Here is a 21,241-nt window from a genome sequence, read left to right on the forward strand (position 1 = left end):
GTCAGATGCTTAAATGTAAATGTATATGACTTGTCCAATGGGTTTGATGCCATACCTTAGATGTTGACATTTGCAAAGGGCATTTGTGAATGTTTTAGTGATCATGTGCTGTTATGTTTTTGGCAGTTTGTTTGCCCCATTGTTGTCTAGGTCAAATACATCCTATATAGCTTTTGGTTCTCAGAACAATGTTTCTACTAGATTCTTATATATTTCATCAGTAGCTGATAGAAACGAAATACACTTTTTGATATTTACTGTTCTGCATTGCTCATAGAGCCATATGTGAACTTAAACCTTAACTGTTCTACTTTCAATACAAGGCAGTCATTGTCTGCTTCATTGGGCTGTTACAGAAGGGCAGGACATGATGAATTGCTTTTCATTAATCAGATAAATCATAAAAGCCACACTGTTTCTCCGTCCATAACAGCCCTAGCTTTGCATATAGTTTTAGATACAGTGTTTTATAAGGATGACAGATTCAGCCCAATGTAAATGTAAATGACTTTCACGTTTGTGATGTTTCATGTTCCTGTAGCTCAAGGGATATGCTTTGGATTTCCAGGGAACACATATATGATTAAATGCATGTATTTAAGTAACTTTGGATAAGATCATCTGCTAAATGTATGAAAACGTAAATGAGTCATCAGTTCCTTAGAATATTGTGTAGTGTCTAGGCATAACATACTTCTCATAACAACCACCCTAAAGGTTTTTAAATTCCATACATGAGTCTATATATCTTAAATTGAGTACCTCAGAGATGACGTATATTTGTATGCAAAACCAGAAGCGAGTAAGCATTTTTTGGTAAATCGCCTAAAATAAGGTCTGTGGTAAACAATACCTCTAAATATTTTCACATTTTAATCTATGACATAAAACACACCAGTTATAACCTGCTTGTGATTTTTTTTAAACCTTTATTGTGTCTTAAAAACGGCAGTTGCTAACAAGTTGCTAAAAGTGACTACTTTCTTTGGCGGTGACGTTAGACGTCATTGCGCATATACATCTTACAAATAATGCAACATGGGCACAAATGTCTAAAATCATTGTTGGGGATTCATTCACGGAGTAATTACTTACCAGGGAACACATTTTTAATAAAGTTTGAAAGAGTTGTCGGAGGCTTGGTGGTGGTGAAGTTGATTTTGAGCGACCTTAGTGTAGCATCGTGTTTATAGCAGCTTTTTACTTCTGCCGATTGTATTTCGGCTTCAAACGTAACAAATGTTGTGTTAATTTGTAAAGATTATCTTGATTGACAAAGTGTGTAAACATCATGAACATTTGTTAATCACAGATCTAACTGTATTAAAAGTCTATGGGAAAAAAATGCATCGGCTTTTGGTCGAGGGAACCAACGCAGCGCTAACTTCCGGGTTGGCCTACAAAAATACGTCCTCTCTGAGGTACTCTATAGCGATGCTTCTCAACATACTCTACCAGCATGCACATTTATTTATAGAAAGTGTCATGAACGCTGCGATGAACATGAGCAAACAGCATCCCTGGGAGCATCTCCAAAGTGTAATGTACACCAGTACAGTGATAGGACATGACATCATAGTCCACAGGGGCACAGATAATGTTATATTATAATGAGATATTCACACTCTTTCCAGTTCATCCACAGCTCCAAAACAAGCAAGATATGTCATAACAAAGCAATTGGACATCTCGGTGGAAACTGATGATTTTGTTAGACCAATTCCTAAAATGCCAACATTTTGTGTGGTTTGTGTAGTAAACTGGGTTTGGGTTTGATTTGTTAGATTGTTTTAGGTTCGATTTCATATTGACATCATGACTTTGTTTAGAGATCAATATTATTTATAAGACGTTGTAATGTCTTAGCGGTGTACAAACATGAGATCACTAGAAGCCAAAATGTTACCATTGACTGCAATACAACAAACCCAAAGCTGTGGAAAAATGAACCGTCATTTTGCATTTTAAAATGTCTTGATGCTTGTATTAAAAGTTGCTTACATTCAAGCCTTATGTTTTATCAGTATAATCTATCAGCTGAACCACATATCATCACGTCTGGTCCAGTGATGCAATATTGTCGCTTGTGCGTGTCTTTCTGTGTTTAGAAAGGTGTGTAAGGCTTATCAGTATAATGACTGCTCACTCCTGTATGAGTCATCTTGTTTCCTTCAGACAGTCTGATTATGTGCTTTCATGACCCGTTGGACTTCAGTGCTTCCTGCTCAAAGTGAAATAAGTTTTATCTGTTGTTATTAGATGAGCCATCGAGTTCCTGTAATGACCACGACACCACACACATTATTGCATCCGCCGTGATTTCCAGCACGCCTGTCATCACCACTATCCCACCCAGTCCTACCTCCCCGTGTCCCATAATACGGCGCCAGCTTTCCCACGACCAGGGTGAGAAACCGCTTTACCCACACGGTTACATTAAAACGTGTTTGGCTTTGTGTTTTTATTTCTGAATTGATCCTCCGTAGATTCTTTACGACTCACGGTTCTGGAATCAGACTCGGGGGCTAAAACCGAGCGCTCCAGATCCTTTGATGAGGGCCTGGATAACTACAGAGAAGAGGAGAGAGGGTGAGTTACTGCATTGGTCCTGTATTAAGAACCCTCATTGCGTCTGTCACTTAATGACCTCTTTGTTTATTATGTCTGTACAGGAGGTCCGGTAAACACACCCATGGATTCAAAGGCCTTAGAAAGGTGAGACTGCTGTAGAGATAGTAATAAATAGCTGTAACACTTTCATTAAGTGCATAATGATTAGTTCACACCTTACAGGTACAAGTCTGACCAGTTGCTCCTTCAGCTCCTGTTAAAACTAGGACTGTCAAACAATTGTGACGCAGTCTGTGAAAACCCAGCTAATACTGTAAAATCATCCTACATAATGTAGAAAACATTCTGTAAAAATATAACCTTGATATCTTTAATACTAACTGAGTAAGGCCGTGTCAAAAATGGAAATCATAATGAAATGGATGCTTGAAATCAAACGTTGACGCTCATTATCTATTAGATTATAAGACTTCAGGCTGGTTTTCACAGACTAAATATTTCCTAAATAAATTCTCTTAACGAGTAGGGTGACCAGATTTAATTTTGATTGTATTTTATTGTTTTATTTCTAACTAAGAAAATATGAAGCGTTTGGTTCCAAAATGAGATAACCATGTTTTTTATTGTGCATTCCAATTAATATCAATCAAACTGCAGTTGGTTTGTTTGGATTTAAGCCATAATAACAAAAAATACAGCTATCTAACACAGTGTTTCCCAAACCTGGTCCTCGGGGCACACCTTCCAGAATGTTTTGGATCTCTCCCTATATAAAACACCTGATTCATCAATCAGGTGTTTCATATAGGGAGAGAACTAAAACATTCTGAAAGGTGTGCCCCGAGGACCAGGGTTGGGAAACACTGATCTAACACAACAAAAAACAATAAAAACATGATAACATAATAAAAAACATGATTTTTTAAATCTCATTTTGGAACCAAACTCTTCATACAGTATATTCTTGTATAAAAGCATTGCCTTCATGCTGTTACACTTGAACGATTCTTTAACCTTCAAACTTTTCTGGTATATTTTTTATTTAATAAACAAATGATAGATGTTCTTCCAGAGCAGCCCAGAGAAATGTTCTTAATAGCCACATGTCTAACAGGTCTCAAGACAGAAAGCATTCAGACAGCAGTCTGATTCAAACAATATGCTTTTGTTCCTATAATTTACACATTCATAAATACTGTATCTACATACTGTACCTACATCAAGAATGTTTTGCTAATAGCAGTAAGTGAATGATCACGACAGAAAGACAGTGCGGTACTGTATTTTAACTGAGCAGCATGCAGCTGAAGAAGTTTTAACAGAGGAAATTATTTATTATTTATCGGCTATAATATATCGCCCAAATTGTTTTGCCGATAACTTTAAAAATGACCATTTATCGGCCGATACCGATATGGGCGATAATTTATCGTGCATCCCTAGTTTGTGTTCATACAATGAAGGTCAGTGGCGTTCGATGTTTGGTTATCAATGTACTTCAAAATATCTTCATTTGTGTTCTGCAGAAGAATGAAAGTCCGACTGAATAAGTTAAAGGCTTAGTGAACTGCTTCCAGATAAACTTTCAGCTGACTTATCATTTGATTTCTTTCTTTCTGACTCAATGAGTCTTCGGTCATTAGACTGATAACATATCTTCTATAGTTTTCTTCAGCAGTTGTAGGACGAATGGTTCAGCAGACTGATTGATGAATTAAATGTGATTCATGTTCAGGTTGTTGATAAGTCATCGGAGGACTCGAGCTCTAGCTCCAGAAGAGACTCCACTTCAGATGTCTTCACTGATGCCACAAAAGAGGGTCTGCTTCATTTCCGCCAGCTCAACTCAGATAAGGGCAAGGTACAACCACAATTCACAGCTTCAAATCTGCGGTGCTTTAACATCCACCAACAGCATTTTCACTTGTGAAACACAATTTATTGCAAACATGTTGCTGCAGAATCTTTAGACTGAGAAATAATTCAATCTGGATGAGTCATTTCATGTTTCACAAAGTATTTCCAAAGCTTTTAACTATGTGGTGAAGAACTAAAACTGCATAGAGCTAAAACACTATAATGTAACGTGATATATTGAAGGAATAAACTACAATTAATAACTATTTCCAATATAATAATAATAAATGTGTTTATTATTGTTATTAGTCATTATTTGTAAATAGTTTTTTTAAAATAACGACAATATTTTTTAAAATTCTGCAGGTATCTCATATTATAATAATAATAATTAGTATTATTATTAATTATAATCCTATTTATCGTTATTAATAACATTTATTATTATTGATATTATTATTAATTATTATTATTATTGACTATAAAACGAATTATCATTATTAATAACAGATATTATTATTATTGATAATATTATTGATTTATAAAATAATGACTAATAATAACAATAAACAAGTTTACACGTGCAACCTATCTTGCATTACTGTAGAATTCAATTAATGTGAAGTTATGAGTATTTTACAGCAAATCATTATTATTAGTCACCCTTTATTTTTGTCACTGGGTTTTTTAAATATCTAATAAATAAAAAGTATTGAAAAGTGCTTGTCAACTTTGACGACGCATAATTTTATCATTAAAAAGTAAAAAAGTGTTTTTTCCATTTTCTGAAAAACTGCAAATTTGGACATAGATTTCATAGCTTAAACTATTGTTTTAGTTTTTCTTTAGCTTCTTAATGACTTCATCTGTTCTTCTGCAGCGTGTTGCCAGTGTTATGCGACCATGGAAGCATATCTACGCTGTGCTGCGCGGTCACTGTCTCTATCTGTATAAAGACAAGAAGGACGGCCAAAACTCTCTGACAGAAGACGAGCCTCTTGCGATCAGCATCAAAGCCTGTCTGATTGACATCTCGTACAGCGATACGAAGCGCAAGAACGTCCTGCGGCTGACCACGTCTGACTCTGAATACCTGTTCCAGGCAGAGGACCGCGAGGAGATGCTGTCTTGGATACGATTCATTCAGGAAAACAGCAACTTGGATGATGAGGTGGACCATCATCAATCACATGCTTGTACAATACAAATGTTATGCATTTAAACGTGAAATACGTTTAGCGCATGCAACTCTGCGAACATTTTATTTACAGAATCTGAAATTGAACTTGAAAAAAGCATTTTATACTCCTAATAAATGGCATATATGGAATAAGTGTATCCTGATCTAGGACTTGACATTTATATAGAGAATGTTTTGAATGTCTCAATGACATATGGAGAAATGAGCCTATTTTAAGGCCATTTTCAGAAAAGGTGAGCATATCCTTAGGGCCTAATGTTCAGGAAAAGCACATGACATTTACACTATCACATGTCTCCAGTTTTCAGATAGCATTGGGATATCCTTAAGCCCTCTGGTGTGTTTGGGGATTCCACTCTTATGTCTGCTCATCTGACACCAGCTTTTGTCTCCCATCTGTTTCCTTCTTTCCTTTCACAGAATGCAACTGTTACCAGCACAGACCTGATCAACCGGAAAATAAAAGAGTACAACACTCTAATGAGGTGAGCAGGAAACTCCAGGCTTCCCATCGATGGGAGTTCACTGGTCTTCTGTCTTCGGTACAAAGATCTGAAAGCTTTGTTTGTTGCAGTCCAACCAGCAGTAAGACAGAAGCGTCTCCGAAGGCCTCCCGGCAGTCTCTGAGCTTCAGACAGACGCTGTTGGGTGGCAAGGGGGAGAGTAAAGCCACCAGCCCTCACTCACCAAACAAGGACTATGACAGAAAAGCGGTGCATAAAGGTAACACCATGTGATTTGTCCGTTACAAAAGGTTTACAAAAATCTATTTATTCATCATTGTCATCATTTATTTACCCTCATGATGTTAAAAAGCTCTATATGACTCTTTCTTCTGTGAAACACAAATGAAGATATTTTGAGAAATGTCTCGGTGGTTTTGTGTTCATACAATGGAAGTCGTGGTTCTCAAAATTCTTCAAAATATCTTCTTTTGTGTTCTGCAGAAGAAAGAAAGTCATACAGGTTTGAAATGGCATGCAGGTGAGAAAATTATGAAAGAATTGAACTATCCCTTTAAGGCCCATGCTGGTCCACCATAGCGTTTTGTCACTTATGCACTTAAATTTTGAATACGGTAAAAAATATTGAATTACAGAAAAGACTGCAAATTTACAAGAAAACAGGAAAAACTTGTATTTTGCAGGAAAACAATTATTATTTTATGGAATATTTCTGGTGTCCCAGCTGCCAGAAGATTTATTTCTTTTTTTTGCGAGATGTAGGCATTAAAGGGACAGTTCGTCCAAAAAGAGAAAATTCTGTAATCTATAACTCGCCCTCAGATTGTTCCAAACCTGTATAGATCTCTTTGTTCTGCTGAACACAAAGAAAGATATTCGGAAAAATGTCTGTAACCAAACAGATCTCATCCCCCATTCACTGCCATAGTAGGGAAAATAAATACTATGGGAGTCAACAGGGGATGAGATCTGTTTGGTTACTGACATTCTTCCAAATATCTTCCTTTGTGTTTAGCAGAACAAAGACATGTGTACAGGTTTGGAAAGGCGAGTTATAGATGACAAGAGTTTTCATTTTTGGGTGAACTGTCCCTTTAATAGCTCCCTTGGTTTTGAAACAGTCTCTTTGACACAACTTTGTGCACGCTGTGAACAGATGAAACGAGTCCACCCAAGGATAAGGTCACGTGGAGGAAGGGCATCCCTGGACTGATGAGAAAGCCCTTTGAAAAGAAAGCGTCTCCTGGAGTCACGTTTGGAGTGAGACTAGATGACTGTCCTCCAGCTCACACTAACAGAGTAAACGCACGCTTCGTGATTCGCAGAATTCGCAGGGGTTTCGTTTCGCATGTGTACGACTAAAATGTGTGTTTCAGTTTGTTCCTCTGATAGTGGAAGTGTGCTGTAAGCTGGTAGAGGAACGCGGACTGGAATACACGGGCATTTACAGAGTACCGGGCAATAACGCCGCCATCTCCATCATGCAGGAGGAGCTCAATAACAAGGGCATGGGAGACATTGATGTTCAGGATGATGTGAGTGAACTCTTCTGGTTCTGGTGTTCATAACATCTTGCACGGCACCTATGTTAAATGTTTTTTGGGTGCGTGTTTTTGGACAGAAATGGAGGGACTTAAATGTGATCAGCAGTTTACTCAAATCCTTCTTCAGGAAGCTTCCTGAACCTCTCTTCACTAACGGTAAAAGTCCTTTTGGAAATCCCGCGCCCCAGGCTCTTTATGACTCACATTTAATTTGTGCATCTGGCACTTGAAGTTTGCCATCTAGTGGATGTGAGTGGAACAAACGCTTTATTTGATAAACTGACTAGTCATTTTCTGGCTCTCTTTAGAAAAGTATGCAGACTTTATTGACGGCAACAGAATAGAGGATCCTGTAGAGAGACTCAAAGTGCTGAAGAGACTGGTAAGAAGCTGTATATAGCCACCTCACGTGAAACATTTGTTGTTAGAGTTTATAGCTTTACTTGATGTTATGGAAATCCTGAATAATCCTCCTAATTTTTCAGCTTCACGAGCTGCCTGATCATCATTATGAAACACTGAAGTTTCTCTCTGCACATCTCAAAACCATAGCTGAAAATTCAGAAAAGAACAGGGTAAGACGTTTGGGGGGTGTGTTATGGGAGGTACAAACAAAATGTGTTCTTGCATTCAAAAACAAGCTGATGAGATGTCAAAGATGTGTTTTGGGGGAAAAGGCTGTGGTAGTTTTCTGATGATATTTTGTATGATTCAATGTAATGTAGTTGAAACGATACAAATACTCAAGATACATACAGTAAGCAAAATACTAGGGGTGTCCCGACTAAGAATTTACACAGTCGAATCAGAATTGTCACGTCTTGCCTATAGTCGACTGATAGTCGAATCAGACGTGTGTGCGTTTGTGTGTGTGTGTGCGCGCGCGCCAGTGCATGTGTGGACGACACCAGGTGGTTAAGGGTACATTGATGCACCAAAAAACAATCAAACATTAAATCACAGAATTTGTGCTCATACTGACTGCTCATGTCATTCTTCAGATGGAGCCACGGAATCTGGCCATTGTGTTCGGCCCAACACTGGTGAGGACATCAGAGGATAACATGACTCACATGGTAACACACATGCCGGACCAGTACAAGATTGTGGAAACCCTCATTCAGCATGTGAGTCTTCATTCTCATCATTTAAAAAAGATCAAGCATCTCAATAAAGCATCTCTCCTAAATGAATCTCAATTTTGAGCCTTGATAAAATGAATTGAAGTGTGGTCTTCTCTCGCAGTATGACTGGTTCTTCACTGAGGAGGGCGACATGGAGCCAACGGTGTGTATTAACACACAACAACTTTCTGTCTTTCTTTCTTTCCTAAATTAAAAGTGTGTGACTTGTGTTCCTCTTGCACTGTTCAGACGACGGTTCAGGAGGAGAGTGCTGTGGAGTCTCAACCCGTCCCAAACATCGACCACCTGCTGACTAACATTGGCCGGACCGGTACCACTCCAGGGGAAGTGTCAGGTAATGTATGCCCAGGGTCGGACCCTCACTGAGATGGGTTCCGCATCTGTAATGTTCAAAATGTGTTGGTTTTCGGGAAACAGAAGCATTTTCTTTCTACACTTGTATAAAAGCTGTGCTATGACAATTACAATGGCTGTGAAACAGAGGTTTGTAAGGAAAACTTTTCTATATTTCTGTGTGACCTTCGTTTGTGTTTTTAATTCTTTGTCCCTTTTGTTGATTTCAGACGGTTTTTCGCATTTCTATTTTGATTATTTTTCTGTTTAGGTGAATCTCACAAAACCTGTCAAGCAGAGTTATTAGTTTTATTTTCAGTTTTATTCATATTTTAAACTAGCTTTAATTTTTAGATTTTTAATTTTAATTACATTTTAAGCATATTTATGTTGCTATATAAGATTAGTTTATTTTTATTTTTGTGTATGTTTGTTTGGGTTTTAGTTTAATTGTATTTGAAACAACATTTCAATTTTTTGTTTTGCGATCATTTTTAGGCCAATATTTTGTTTGATTTCAATAAATAGAAGTGTTTTTAAAGTTTTCATTTAGTAAACTAAAATAACCTTGCTGTCAACCACACTCTTGGGTTATATTTTACACCAAGATTAAAATAAATAAAAACATTAAGTCAATTTTCATGACAATTATTCACCTGCCACTTTTTTATTTATTGAAAGCATTATTATTTTTTTACTGAAATGCAGACAACAATTTTTGAGATTAAATACTATTTTTTATTTAAATAATAATAAAACAATAAAGTTTAAATAATAATAAAAATAGTTATTTTGCTAAATCTGCTCTTACAATTTTTTATCTTAATTTTGGGGTGAAATATGTCCTGGACATTTTTGTTGAGATTCATGTTTGCTTTTCGTTCTCTATTATGTTCTCTCTCGCTGTTTGCACTAACACGGCATGTGTTCTTTCTCAAAGAGGAATTGGCGACAACAGCTAAAGCCAAACCTCAGAACTCGCTTGCCAATCTCTGATCCCTCTGTTCCTAGTGCCCCTCTGTCGCGTGTCCTAAAGGCTTTCCCAGCATTCACACATACTGATCTTGACACAGGCCAAGTGGGCGGAGTCTATCACACCCTGATGTCCCTGATGGACTCAATAGTGTCCGTGATGGGCAGCTGGAACTGTAGGAAGAGGGAGGACTGTTGCCCGCAGTGTAGCTGCCTAGTCTGCAGACACCCTGGCATTTTATGACGATGATGTGGGCCACTGAGAAACAGTGTACAGGGGGGCGTGTGTGGTGTTTGTCAGTGTACCTGGCGTAGAGCAGTGCTGCTGTCTCAAAGGCTCTTCGCCACCTCTCGCTCCTCTCTATTTCTCTCTCTCTCTCTGAACGCTGGACAAATGGAGAGACAGCATGGTAATGCTCCTCGGCTCTGAATATCACTCGGTCATACCATTCGTCACCACTAAGGGGTGTGCAGGGGGGCTCGGCTCGACTCTCAAGAAATAACCCTCCCAAATTCGTAGCGGTCAATGAAATGAAAGCTGTGAATCAGTTGTGTAGCTTTTCCCCGCTGACATTCTGTCTTCCCATAGAGCATCTGTTGTGCGTACGGTAGCTAGCCCCTCTCTGACCCCCTGTCACTTTTGACCTTGAGTGTCTCGTCTTTATTGTTGTCATGACAACACACACCATATTAGCTTCAGTACAGTCATTACGTGTTGAAATCCATCATTTTCATTGCAGCAGATTCTTGACTTTTGTGTTTCACTTGTGTCTGTAAGTAAACAGGTTTCATTTAATTTGATGTTGACTTTAAAGTTGATCATACTGTAGCACACAATGAAAAGTCAGTCAGTGATATTTGACTGCATGACACTCATCATCATGTCTAATCGACTTGTCTGCTCAGATTATCCTTAATATTTCACCAACTGCTAAACATTGACTGAGGGCATTTAAATAATGATGTCAGCTGCTCTCTTTTGCAACCACGATAACGTTTTTTTTGTGCCAGACAAATAGAGTCTGTGTTTGCTAGGCGGTCCAAAGCATGAATGATCGCTCCTCACTGGAATTCATCCGCATGCATGCCTGCTGTTGTTTTATCTTTGCCTATCCCTCTCTCTCCTTGTTTGCCACTCTCTCGTCGTCATGCACAGCATGGTTTTTATGATACAGTATTGTGTTTTAGACACGATCAAGCTTCTAACTGTGTATTACTTGTGTTTACTCCACAGATTCACCAACCAGTGACTCTGCCAGATCTAAGGTGAGTTTGACTCTTGGACAGTGGCCGATTCTCTGATAAGTCAGGTATAGAGGGTGAGTGTAGTTTTTCATCGGTCTGACACACTCCACCCCTCCCAATGCAGCACATGAGAGCCATGCTATAACAAAAAAAAAAATGAGACGGATGGATCAGAGGCCATCATGCCATGCTTACTGCATTCCCTGCCATAAAATGAGTCTGTGCTAAAATGTGCAGTATGTGTTTCGGTCTAGGGTTGGGAATCGATAGACGGCTCTTTTTATTATTATTATTATTATTATTATTATTATTATTTAGAAAATACTGGAACCATAAGACTTTCATGACATGGTTCAGTCAGTGGGTCTTAAAACTCGTAGGTTGTTACAAGTCAGTTTTTTTGTAAGAATTAGCTTCAAATCTTAATAGTCATTTTGATTACTTTAATGATGTGTTTATGTGCTTTTTAAAGCATTGTGGGACCCATATATAGTATATAAAATGGCAGATATTTTTATCAAAAAACCTTAGTGTTCAACAAAAGGAAAAATGTGAACTGTTCCTTTAATGCCGGGGCCTCACCACAATATAATCGGGCCAATTTCTCCCCTTCCGACAATTAAAGTCCTGATGATCTTAAACGGCTCTACAGATTATTTTAACAGATTTTCCTGTGGTGTGATGTGTGTTAAGAGTGAATGAACCTGATCGGAAGAACATCGGAGCCATCCCGATCGCGAATCATGTTGAATATTTACGATCAGAAATCCTGATGTGTGGGGGAAACCCCGAGGAAAAACACACAAGAACTCTGTTGATTATCACGTGGAACAAAACGATACCCAATCAGAAAGCCAGTGGACAGAAGCACAACAACTGTAGTCATGACTTCAACCAAACCCTTTTCTTTATTCTGTCAATTTTCGGTCAAAAGCATTACAAACACGATCATCGCAATTACGAATAATTTCAATAAAAAAATTCAGGCTGTGTGCAAGTGATGGTAGTGGTAGGAGTCCGAGTGTGCTGATGCTTTAAGGTAGAACGGAAAAAAATAGGTCCAGTGGAGCTAGTGAAGCCAGTAGACTCTTTCAGATGATAATGTCAGCAGCTATTTTTTTACAAAACAGTATTAATATTCTTTTTTAATTACTGTGAAGACATAAATTCAACAATATTTGAGTTGCAATAAAATAATATATTGTGCTGGGCCTACTTAAATGCGTTATAGACGACGCTGCTTGAGCAATTTCTCAACCATAAATATTTTTTGTAAAATCACGTAAAAGGTTATATGTACACATATATAATAAACAGCCTACAGTGAAATAATAAAAAACGTATTCTGAAGTCTCGAGAGACTTTGCAAGATTTCCTGTGTTCACAGTCAGGACTTTGTTTGAAAATCTGTTTGTGTGTGGTGTGCTTTCTTCAACAAATCACGGCGCACCACACATTATAGGAGCCAAACGATTAAATCTAGGATTTTTTGTCCTCATGTTTGTGGTATCTCACAGTTTGAAACAGTTAAAAAATCTTTTGGCGAGGCCCCGGCATAACTCATTCCCCACCAGCGTTTTTAAAGTCCCCCCTGTGGTCAATAATTTTATCTCTTTGACCATCAAAATTACATATTTTAAGTTTTTTTTCATGTGAAAATAATTTGCCTTGGAATACCTTGAATGTAACTCATTACTTCATTAGGTATACACAGATATATGAATATGCAAATTAGCTCCGCCTCCACTCCATCGCACTTGGCAGGTCAGACGCTGCTAAAACTGAAAGTGAAACTGAGAGCTGACACAGGAGTGCAGCGATCAATTCAGCACCGAACATATGCGCCTTGCATATTTATGCCTCAAACTGCTGATCCACATGCGTAAAATGAGTTGATGTGATTAGTTACAGGTTTATGACATCATTAACCGGGGCAGTTTCAAACCACATTTTTAAAACTGTCTTTGGTAAACTACAGTTTTATGGAGAAAATACTCAGCAATGGTTTAAAATTATACATTTGCACATGGTTTGTCTTAAAGCACATTAAAAACACCACATAAACATATAAACAACACTAAAAAACTTGATTTGCACAACAGGGGGTCTTTAAGAATACAACCATACACAGAATATTTACTGCTTTTTGATCCATATATGTTGTACTGTTTAAAAGGTGGAAAAGAGTCCCACCCACTGCATCATAGAGAAAAACAAGGATTGCTGAGATAACTTGCAATTGGCGTGGATAGAGTAAAGTGAAATCATAACCAGAATGGTTAAATTGGTTAAGATTCCCATCCCTATTCGTGTCATTTGGCTCCAGCTTTGTTTTGCAACCTATGCAGCTTCATTCTTCATGCTGTTGGTGTTGCAAGTGCTGCTTGTGCCATGTGACTGTTGAGTATGAGGGGCTTTCTATGGACCTCTGTAACTGTTTCTAATGTTTCTCTCTATGTTCAAGTCCTTCAACCTCTGATTTGTGCTGCTTTCAGAGAAGCAGGTGGAGTATCTGGTTTAGCAACCCACAAGGGCAGCGGTTATGCTTTTTTCTTTCTGCTAGGTCTCAGTGCTGTGTAGCCTGTGTGTTCGGTGCTTTCACCAGTTTCTCAATCTCTGACTTTCTCTGTCTCCTCCTCTCTCTCGCTCTGTCTTCTCAGCAGGGTTCCTGGGGCTCAGGGAAGTATCACTGCAGCCGCGAGTTCCTTCAGCCGCAAGTATCCTCCATCTTTGCTGCAGCCAACCACAAACGAAAAAAGCACAAGGCCAAGCTGCAGCCCAGCAGCTCTGAGGATGACCTCGATACCATCTTCACAATGAAAGAAAGTTCTAGTGAAAAGCAGAAACACCAAAACCTTGAGAAACTTCCAGGAGGGTCCGGCAGCAGCCCAGACCGAAAATCACCTGGACAAAAGAAGAACGGCATCGGTGCAGCATCCACCCCGAAGAACAAAGACCACAGGAACTCTTTCTTCTTGAAGACCTCGCCCAAGCTCTCATGTTCACCCGGATTCATCCGCCAGACCTCTTGCCCTCCCAAATCGTCGTTCTCGGATCAGTTTGATGAGACCACCTCAGACTTGGGCACCATGAGTTCTGGAGCTTCGGTTTCCAGAACCAGACCTCGGAAATGGGGCACAGTGATGTCAGTGGCTTCCGAGCTGTTACAGGTTCCTGGTGGGGCATCTGTGACTGCAGAGGTAAGCTCTATTACCTCAGACTACTCTACCACTTCATCCAACACATTTCTGACGGGGATGGAATCCGTCACGTTAAGCCCGGAGGTTCAGTCTGTGACAGAGAGCAGGGGAGGGGACGAAGCAGATGATGAGCGCAGTGAGCTTGTAAGCGAAGGACGGCCGATGGAGACGGACAGCGAGAGTGATTTCCCCCTGTTCTGTCCTGGCACCTCTGCCCCTGGCATACCAACCACGGTGGACGATGGCAACGCCACAGTCAGGCTGGACGGTCACGGGTTATCCTGCCAAAAGCTGCTAGAAAGTGACAGGTCGTCGAGGAGGCGGTCTCTCCGACAGAAGACGGACAGCGATTCGTCAGTTGAAACAGGGAATCAAGGGGTCAAGAATGAATCAAACCGATTCTCTCGAGTTCTGAGGGTCATGAAGAGAGGCCGGTCAACCGGTAGCCTCAGTGCGTCAGGCCGCAGCGAATCTGACCGCGTTGAGCCAGCTTGGCATCTTAAAATCACAGAGAGACTCTTGTTGCGTCTGCGCGGCTCTGCTGATGACATGTTCGGTGTGAAGTCCCGCTCAACAGAAACACGCAACAAGAAAAAGGGCATCAGACGGCGGCATACTTTGGGCGGTCAGCGGGATTTTGCGGAACTTGATGTCATTCATGACTGGAGGGAACAGGGCGGGGTGGATCAAGGTGCCGAACTGTCTGCTGTGGAGCGCCTAAATCCCGATTGCAACTCTCAGGACTTCTCTATCCGGAACTGGATTGCGCGCGAGCAGTGCCGAGTGGAATTGGAGGCTCAGTTTGCATTGGACAAGGTGGAAATGGTAGAGAATCAAGAAGGAAGTACGGAACCACTGACTACTTCTGCCTCTTCATGTGTCCAGTCCAGCTCCGAGCAAGTGAACGGAGGTGCGTCAAAAGGCAAATCCAAAAACAACCTGAATCTAGGAGCTGATGCTCATCCACAGAAACTTTCTGGAGCCCAGGTGGTGCGCTCACGGTTTTACCAATATCTTTGAAAGTGAAGGATCATCTGAATGTGCATGTGTCATAATGTATGTGTATGATATGAAAGGTTACTTCACCTTTATTTACCCCCCATCCCCCTTTTTTACAAAGCATCTATAAATATGAATATATATTATAAATATAAATTGTATATACCTATATGTATAGGCTTATAAGAGAAGTTACTGGAGTAATTTTAACAATTGTTTGTTTTTGGAGTACTAGAACTGTTTTCTTATTAATGTGGTGTACAGATGAAGTGGCTCGGTGTTGTGAAGTACCGCCCGGCCCTGCTGCTGACAGCACAAATTTTCTGACTCGGACAGAAATGCATTTGTAAAACATTTACTAATATCAAAAGAAAAAGCATCTCCTACAAGGTTACAACAGTCAAAAATTCATCCAATTTTACTCGTTTGAAGAATGTAATATGCTTGCTGTTATATTGACTAACACAATAATTGCTTGTTGCAGTTTTCATTAGTGAAAAAGTGTAAATAACTTGTGTACTTGAATGAATATTTTTTTAATCTGAAGGTGAGCCCTGATGGGGCTGTTTTCTGAGCTGTGCACTGTGGAAATCTCTTTTACGGTGCATCATAACAGCCAGACGTATACCTGGATGTTTTTATATTTCTACAGGATTGTGAAAGTAAGTGCTAAACTGAAAGCACCAGAGCCAGAGTTTCTGTAGCGGTACCTGCTTTCTGGTACTGTCACGTTAAATCCTTTTGAATGCAAACTAACAGCAAATAAGCTGTCAAATTACAGTTCCTCACAAAAAAGTGCCTCTCATATGGTTCTGGTGACAGGAAAGGTGCCATTTGTTTAATGTGTCGTTTGTTCGTTTGGAATATGTCCGATTTTTTTTAAAGATAGAAAAAGAAACACAAAAAAATATTTTTAATACAACATGTTGCAAAAGCAGACCCAGATCTTCCCCTGCTTTGTCAGTCTAGTCTTAAGTCATTTTATGCTCTTTACCCTGGTCTTTTATTTGAGGTCATAACTTAAATGTGTGTAATGTTTTTACCTTTTGTCAAAAATCCCAAACTTTTTCAGAGCCGACCAGTGAAGTAGCCAGCATGAAAGCAGTTCCTCAGGAGAGTGTGCATGACAGATTTCATCAGCCGCTGTATGCTCATATGTGTGACTCTCAACTGAAAGAGAAAAAAACACTGGAATTAAATGATCCTCTTTGTCTTTTGTCATTCTTTTTTCATTGTCATTGACTCTGTTGAATAAGTAAAGTGGTTCAACTTTGTTGCCTGACTTGCCATTGTAGATGCACAATATCTATGTCATTTTTTGAGTGAAAATGTCAGAAAACAATTTTTAGACTAACGTTCGGGCCTAATCGGTAAAACAAAACTCATACAGAATATGTAAATTACTGATTAAACCTTAAATTGAAGTTTTAGAAATGAAGTGCTCATGTTGTTCATGCTTCAAACAGAAGAGGGCATTATACAACCATAAATCAAAACAGCGGGGTGAAGCATTTACATTGCCAGACCAAATCCAGAGTCATGTTGATTCTATTGCATTTGTCATTGGCATTGTTTCTACACCTTATACACTGTCACATTTTGTCTTGTTTGGAGTTGCGTTCATTTTGGTCAAAAGCTTAGACTGAACATGGAAAAGTGGTGGCCAATCCATGACTCCTTATATGCTCTCTTAACAATGTGTTCACAATCTGAGCCCTGGTCCATCTGACCCTGACATGCTTTGGAATAAGATTAATCTGGACCTATCAAGCCACATGACCTTTTTAATGCTCTCAATCCATCCCACAGTCCAGTCTTTGTTCTCCCTGAAATTCCTTTGTTTAGATTAGCCAAGTGGCCAAACAGTTTATCCCCAATCTTGATGCATTTTGATCCCATCATAGTCTCTTTAAGTATTTGCTTCTACCGTTATGAGAATCCAATAAGCTGTTTTATTTAAAGTTTACTTAAATGAATTAAATAAATGGTCAATTGTAGCCTAATGGTTATAGAGTCAGACTTGTAACCCAACAGTTGGCTTCAGTTCTTAATGCCAGCAGGAAATCAGTGAGGTGCCTTACTGCTATTCAGGATGATTTCCTTTTCGCCATACTGTTAAAATTTCATCAATTCTGACATCCCTAGATTTTAACAAACCCTTCCTGACTGTTCCCAGAATGTGATGGAATAAATTGGAAGATGATTGGCACAGTACAACCAAACATGTAGAGTGATTAGGCCTGCTTCTCTTTGTAAATGATTAATGTGTTTGGTTTTTGACAGCTTCAATGCCAGCTGAAGAAACATTTCTGGACTGTACATTCATTAATAGAATCACAACACAATCTGATAAACATCCTGGATCCAGTATTGCCGGTAAAGGAAGTACAGCCAAAATGCAACTCGAGCCTTCTTCCACTTTTGAGTAAACCTTTAACTGAATTATATGATATTTATTTCCTTTCTGTCATTCAGTCACCCCTTCTTACTGAGGACATTCTGTGGTATTTATGCATGCCACTGAATATCATTGAATAGAGGTCAACAGTGACAAGCCACTTTTCAATGGGAATTTCCCCCTTTTCATTTTCTCCATCAGCTGTGAAGCACATTTTACTAACCTTCTTATTCCCAAGATGAAAAACGCTCAACTAAAATCATAGTTGTTACATGTAAAAAACGAAATACAATAACTTTACACTCTAAAAAATGCTGGGTTAGTTCAACCCAACGTTGGGTCACAAAGGGAAAAGCCCAACAGTTGGGTTAAAAATGAACCTATGCTGGGTTGTTTCAACCCAAAATTCTGGGTTCTTTTAACCCACCATTGGGTTTGTCTGTGTTTGACCCAATGATGGGTTGAAATAATCCAACGTTTTTTGTTGTGTTTTTGGAGTGTATGTGTGTGTGTGCAGGGGGAATTATTTAGTATTCAGTATCCGGAATGTCACAAACTGGCACATGGGTGTGATGAGGGTCTCTGCAGCGCCCTCTTAATGTGCCATTAACTTGGTGCATCAGTCATATACAGTATGTGCAAACCGGGCACCACACGACTGGTGGGATCCTTGTTCACTCTCTCTCTGTCCACAGGTGGGTTAATAGCCACCATTGCCATTGTCAGTTGTCACCATTAAAAAAACCTCACCACATAGGTTAAAGGTCCAGTCAGTGAAATAGCGACAAGGTTGCGAATTGCAACCAACCGCTCACTCCACCCCTCCCGTTCGAAACACTACAACGGCTGACAGAACATGGCGAATTATATGCAAGGGGACCCGCGGTGTATGTAGATAGAAATAGCTCATTCTAAGGTAATAAAAACATAACACTTTATTGTGTAAGCTCTTTATACACCTCTGAACACAGTTATGTATATTATATTGCATTTCTGTCAATAGATCCTCCAAAAAATGACACACTGGACCTTTAAGGAGTGGTGGAAGCACATATGTCCTTAAATGGAAATATAAAAATGTTATGTCTTTATATCAAGTGTAGAGTCATAATAATCAGCCTTTACTGGCAGGTGCTTATGCGTGTGAGAGAGAGAATCGGCCCATGGCTGGATGAACAGGGATAATTGCAGGTGCCAGCCTGTCTTCTGCTCTTTAATGTGGACTTGTGGGAATAATGGAACAGATGCAGATAATGCAGACGAGAAATCGGAACCGAACGGGGCTGTCAATAATAGAATACAATCATTATGGCCAAACCTTGTAATATAAACATTTTATTCTAAATGAACACTTAAAAAATGAGTAATGTCATCATTTACTGCCATCTATTGTTTTTAACCTGTCTAATATAATATACAAAATAATATTTTTCATAGAGAATAAATGAATTGAAAATGTAAAAAAGTTTGCTTTCCCATGTTGCTATGCCAGTATATTCATTATGAGGTCATTCGTTTTTTTACTAAGCACCTGCACTTTGAAAGCCTCAACAATAAATGTCTATGCAAATGCTTTTTCGGCGAGTCTTTCTTTTTCCTGGTTTGATGGGTAAATGTGAACCCGAGTCTACTTACCTCTTTGCGTTTGGGAAATCAGTGACCCTGAGAGGGCTGTGTGTGAAATGTACTGTGAGGGTCCACAAGGGCCGGTCTGACAGCTGAGTGACAGCGCTGTAGAGCTCAGAACTATGGCCTGGTAAAACCTGTGATGCACAGCAGCCATCACATCTGCACTCATCCGTGCACATGAATAAAAAACTTTCTGAATGTGCAACAGAATTGTGTGCTGCTGTGTTAAAGAATAATAATGACAGACACTTCGGGGTTTATTTTCTTTCAATTGAAATATTGCAAATCGTTGATCACCTGCTTGCTTTATAAATATTTAAATAGTGTCTTTGTTGGATTCCCAGTAAAGAACTACACTGGTCGCAAATCCTGAAGAGAGATCCACTAATAAGAGAAGTTGCTGTTACCATGGCAACAAAAGGAAATGCAGCAAGGTTTGGCAGCCCTCATACTTGATACGCTTCACTCTCAAACACTAACTTATATGCGTATAATAATAAGAATACATTTTTACATTATATATTTGGCAGACATTTTTCTTCAAAGTGAAATAATTCTGCATTAATTCATATTTAAATTGTGTCAGTGTTTTCTCGGGAATGTAAACCCACGATCTACAGAAACTACAGAAACCATGAAATGTTCTATATCTTGAATATGGTTGCAGTTGGTATCATGTCTTTTATATATTATTGTGTCTTTCAAAAGTATTTTACTAATATTTATTATTTTTTTAAATTCCATTAATAAAAGTAAAAACACTGTATTTGGGGAACTGGACTTGATTTATTTGAATAATATGAGGAGGTATGAATCATAAAATATTTTATAACTCAACTCAACTCAACTCAACTTTATTTATATAGCGCTTTTACAATTTTCATTGTTACAAAGCAGCTGTACAGGAGACACATTGACTACAAGCAAAACAATCAAAGTTGTACCTGCAAAAACAAGAAAAGGTTGGAAACACAGAAGACAGACACACCCACACACAAAACACTCCACACACACAACACGCACCAACACACACAGACACAGAGACACGCACACACACACACACACACACACACACAACACACACACACACGTACGTACACGGACAAGTACGCACACACGCTCAGTGAGAGCACACATTTAGGATAAAGGAGAGAGAAGCACAGGTCAAATATAACAGACTATAAATTCCTATATGCAATATTAATTAAGTAAAACTTTAAGATTCTAAAGCAGCCCCCCCGGTCAGGCAGATAGTGCAAAAACAGTATGCAAACGGTGGCGAGGAACCCAAAACTCTAATCGAGAAAAAAAACCTCAGGAGAACCCAGGCCCAACCAGGGGATTCCAGTTCCCCTCTGGCAAAAGCTGCTGCCTCTGCACAAGCTCCAGAGAACTTGCACAACAAGGCTAAATAAAATAAATAAACTTAATAATAAAATAAATTATAGTTTAAGATTATCATTAATAATCTAATAGCATTTGAAGTTTTGTGGTGAAGACATGTCAAGAGACCGCGTCCTTCTTTATCCAGCTCTATCATCTCAGCTCTTGTCAGGTCCCCACTTCCCATTCTCCACTCTACCATCAGGTCAGGCCATGAACTGCATCCTGCTCGCTGTGGTAACCTTGGAACAATGAGACAAGACTGGCTGAGAGTAGAGTACTGTTCTGTACTCTTTGATG

General features: G+C 39.2%; 1 protein-coding gene across 4 annotated transcripts in view; it reads left to right on the top strand.

Annotated features, from left to right (window-relative positions):
* LOC130547363 (rho GTPase-activating protein 21) overlaps positions 1–16,825 on the top strand; it is a 43,440-nt gene extending 26,615 nt beyond the window's left edge. For 2 of the 4 annotated variants that reach the window (XM_057323271.1, XM_057323269.1), the window contains 17 exons: positions 2,260–2,406; positions 2,487–2,589; positions 2,673–2,715; positions 4,307–4,432; positions 5,309–5,599; positions 6,050–6,114; positions 6,204–6,352; positions 7,250–7,392; positions 7,470–7,628; positions 7,715–7,793; positions 7,946–8,019; positions 8,123–8,212; positions 8,639–8,764; positions 8,883–8,924; positions 9,011–9,116; positions 11,322–11,353; positions 13,996–16,825. In XM_057323271.1, coding sequence (XP_057179254.1) covers positions 2,260–2,406; positions 2,487–2,589; positions 2,673–2,715; positions 4,307–4,432; positions 5,309–5,599; positions 6,050–6,114; positions 6,204–6,352; positions 7,250–7,392; positions 7,470–7,628; positions 7,715–7,793; positions 7,946–8,019; positions 8,123–8,212; positions 8,639–8,764; positions 8,883–8,924; positions 9,011–9,116; positions 11,322–11,353; positions 13,996–15,552 — 3,332 coding nt within the window. In that variant the 3' untranslated portion in view covers positions 15,553–16,825. Of the gene's footprint in view, positions 1–2,259; positions 2,407–2,486; positions 2,590–2,672; positions 2,716–4,306; positions 4,433–5,308; positions 5,600–6,049; positions 6,115–6,203; positions 6,353–7,249; positions 7,393–7,469; positions 7,629–7,714; positions 7,794–7,945; positions 8,020–8,122; positions 8,213–8,638; positions 8,765–8,882; positions 8,925–9,010; positions 9,117–11,321; positions 11,354–13,992 lie in introns of all 4 variants that reach the window. The other 2 variants (XM_057323270.1, XM_057323268.1) reach the window with 1 other exon arrangement.
* Positions 16,826–21,241: the final 4,416 nt, after the last annotated feature.

Source organism: Triplophysa rosa, linkage group LG23 (assembly GCF_024868665.1).
Source record: "Triplophysa rosa linkage group LG23, Trosa_1v2, whole genome shotgun sequence".
NCBI classification, from domain to species: domain Eukaryota; kingdom Metazoa; phylum Chordata; class Actinopteri; order Cypriniformes; family Nemacheilidae; genus Triplophysa; species Triplophysa rosa.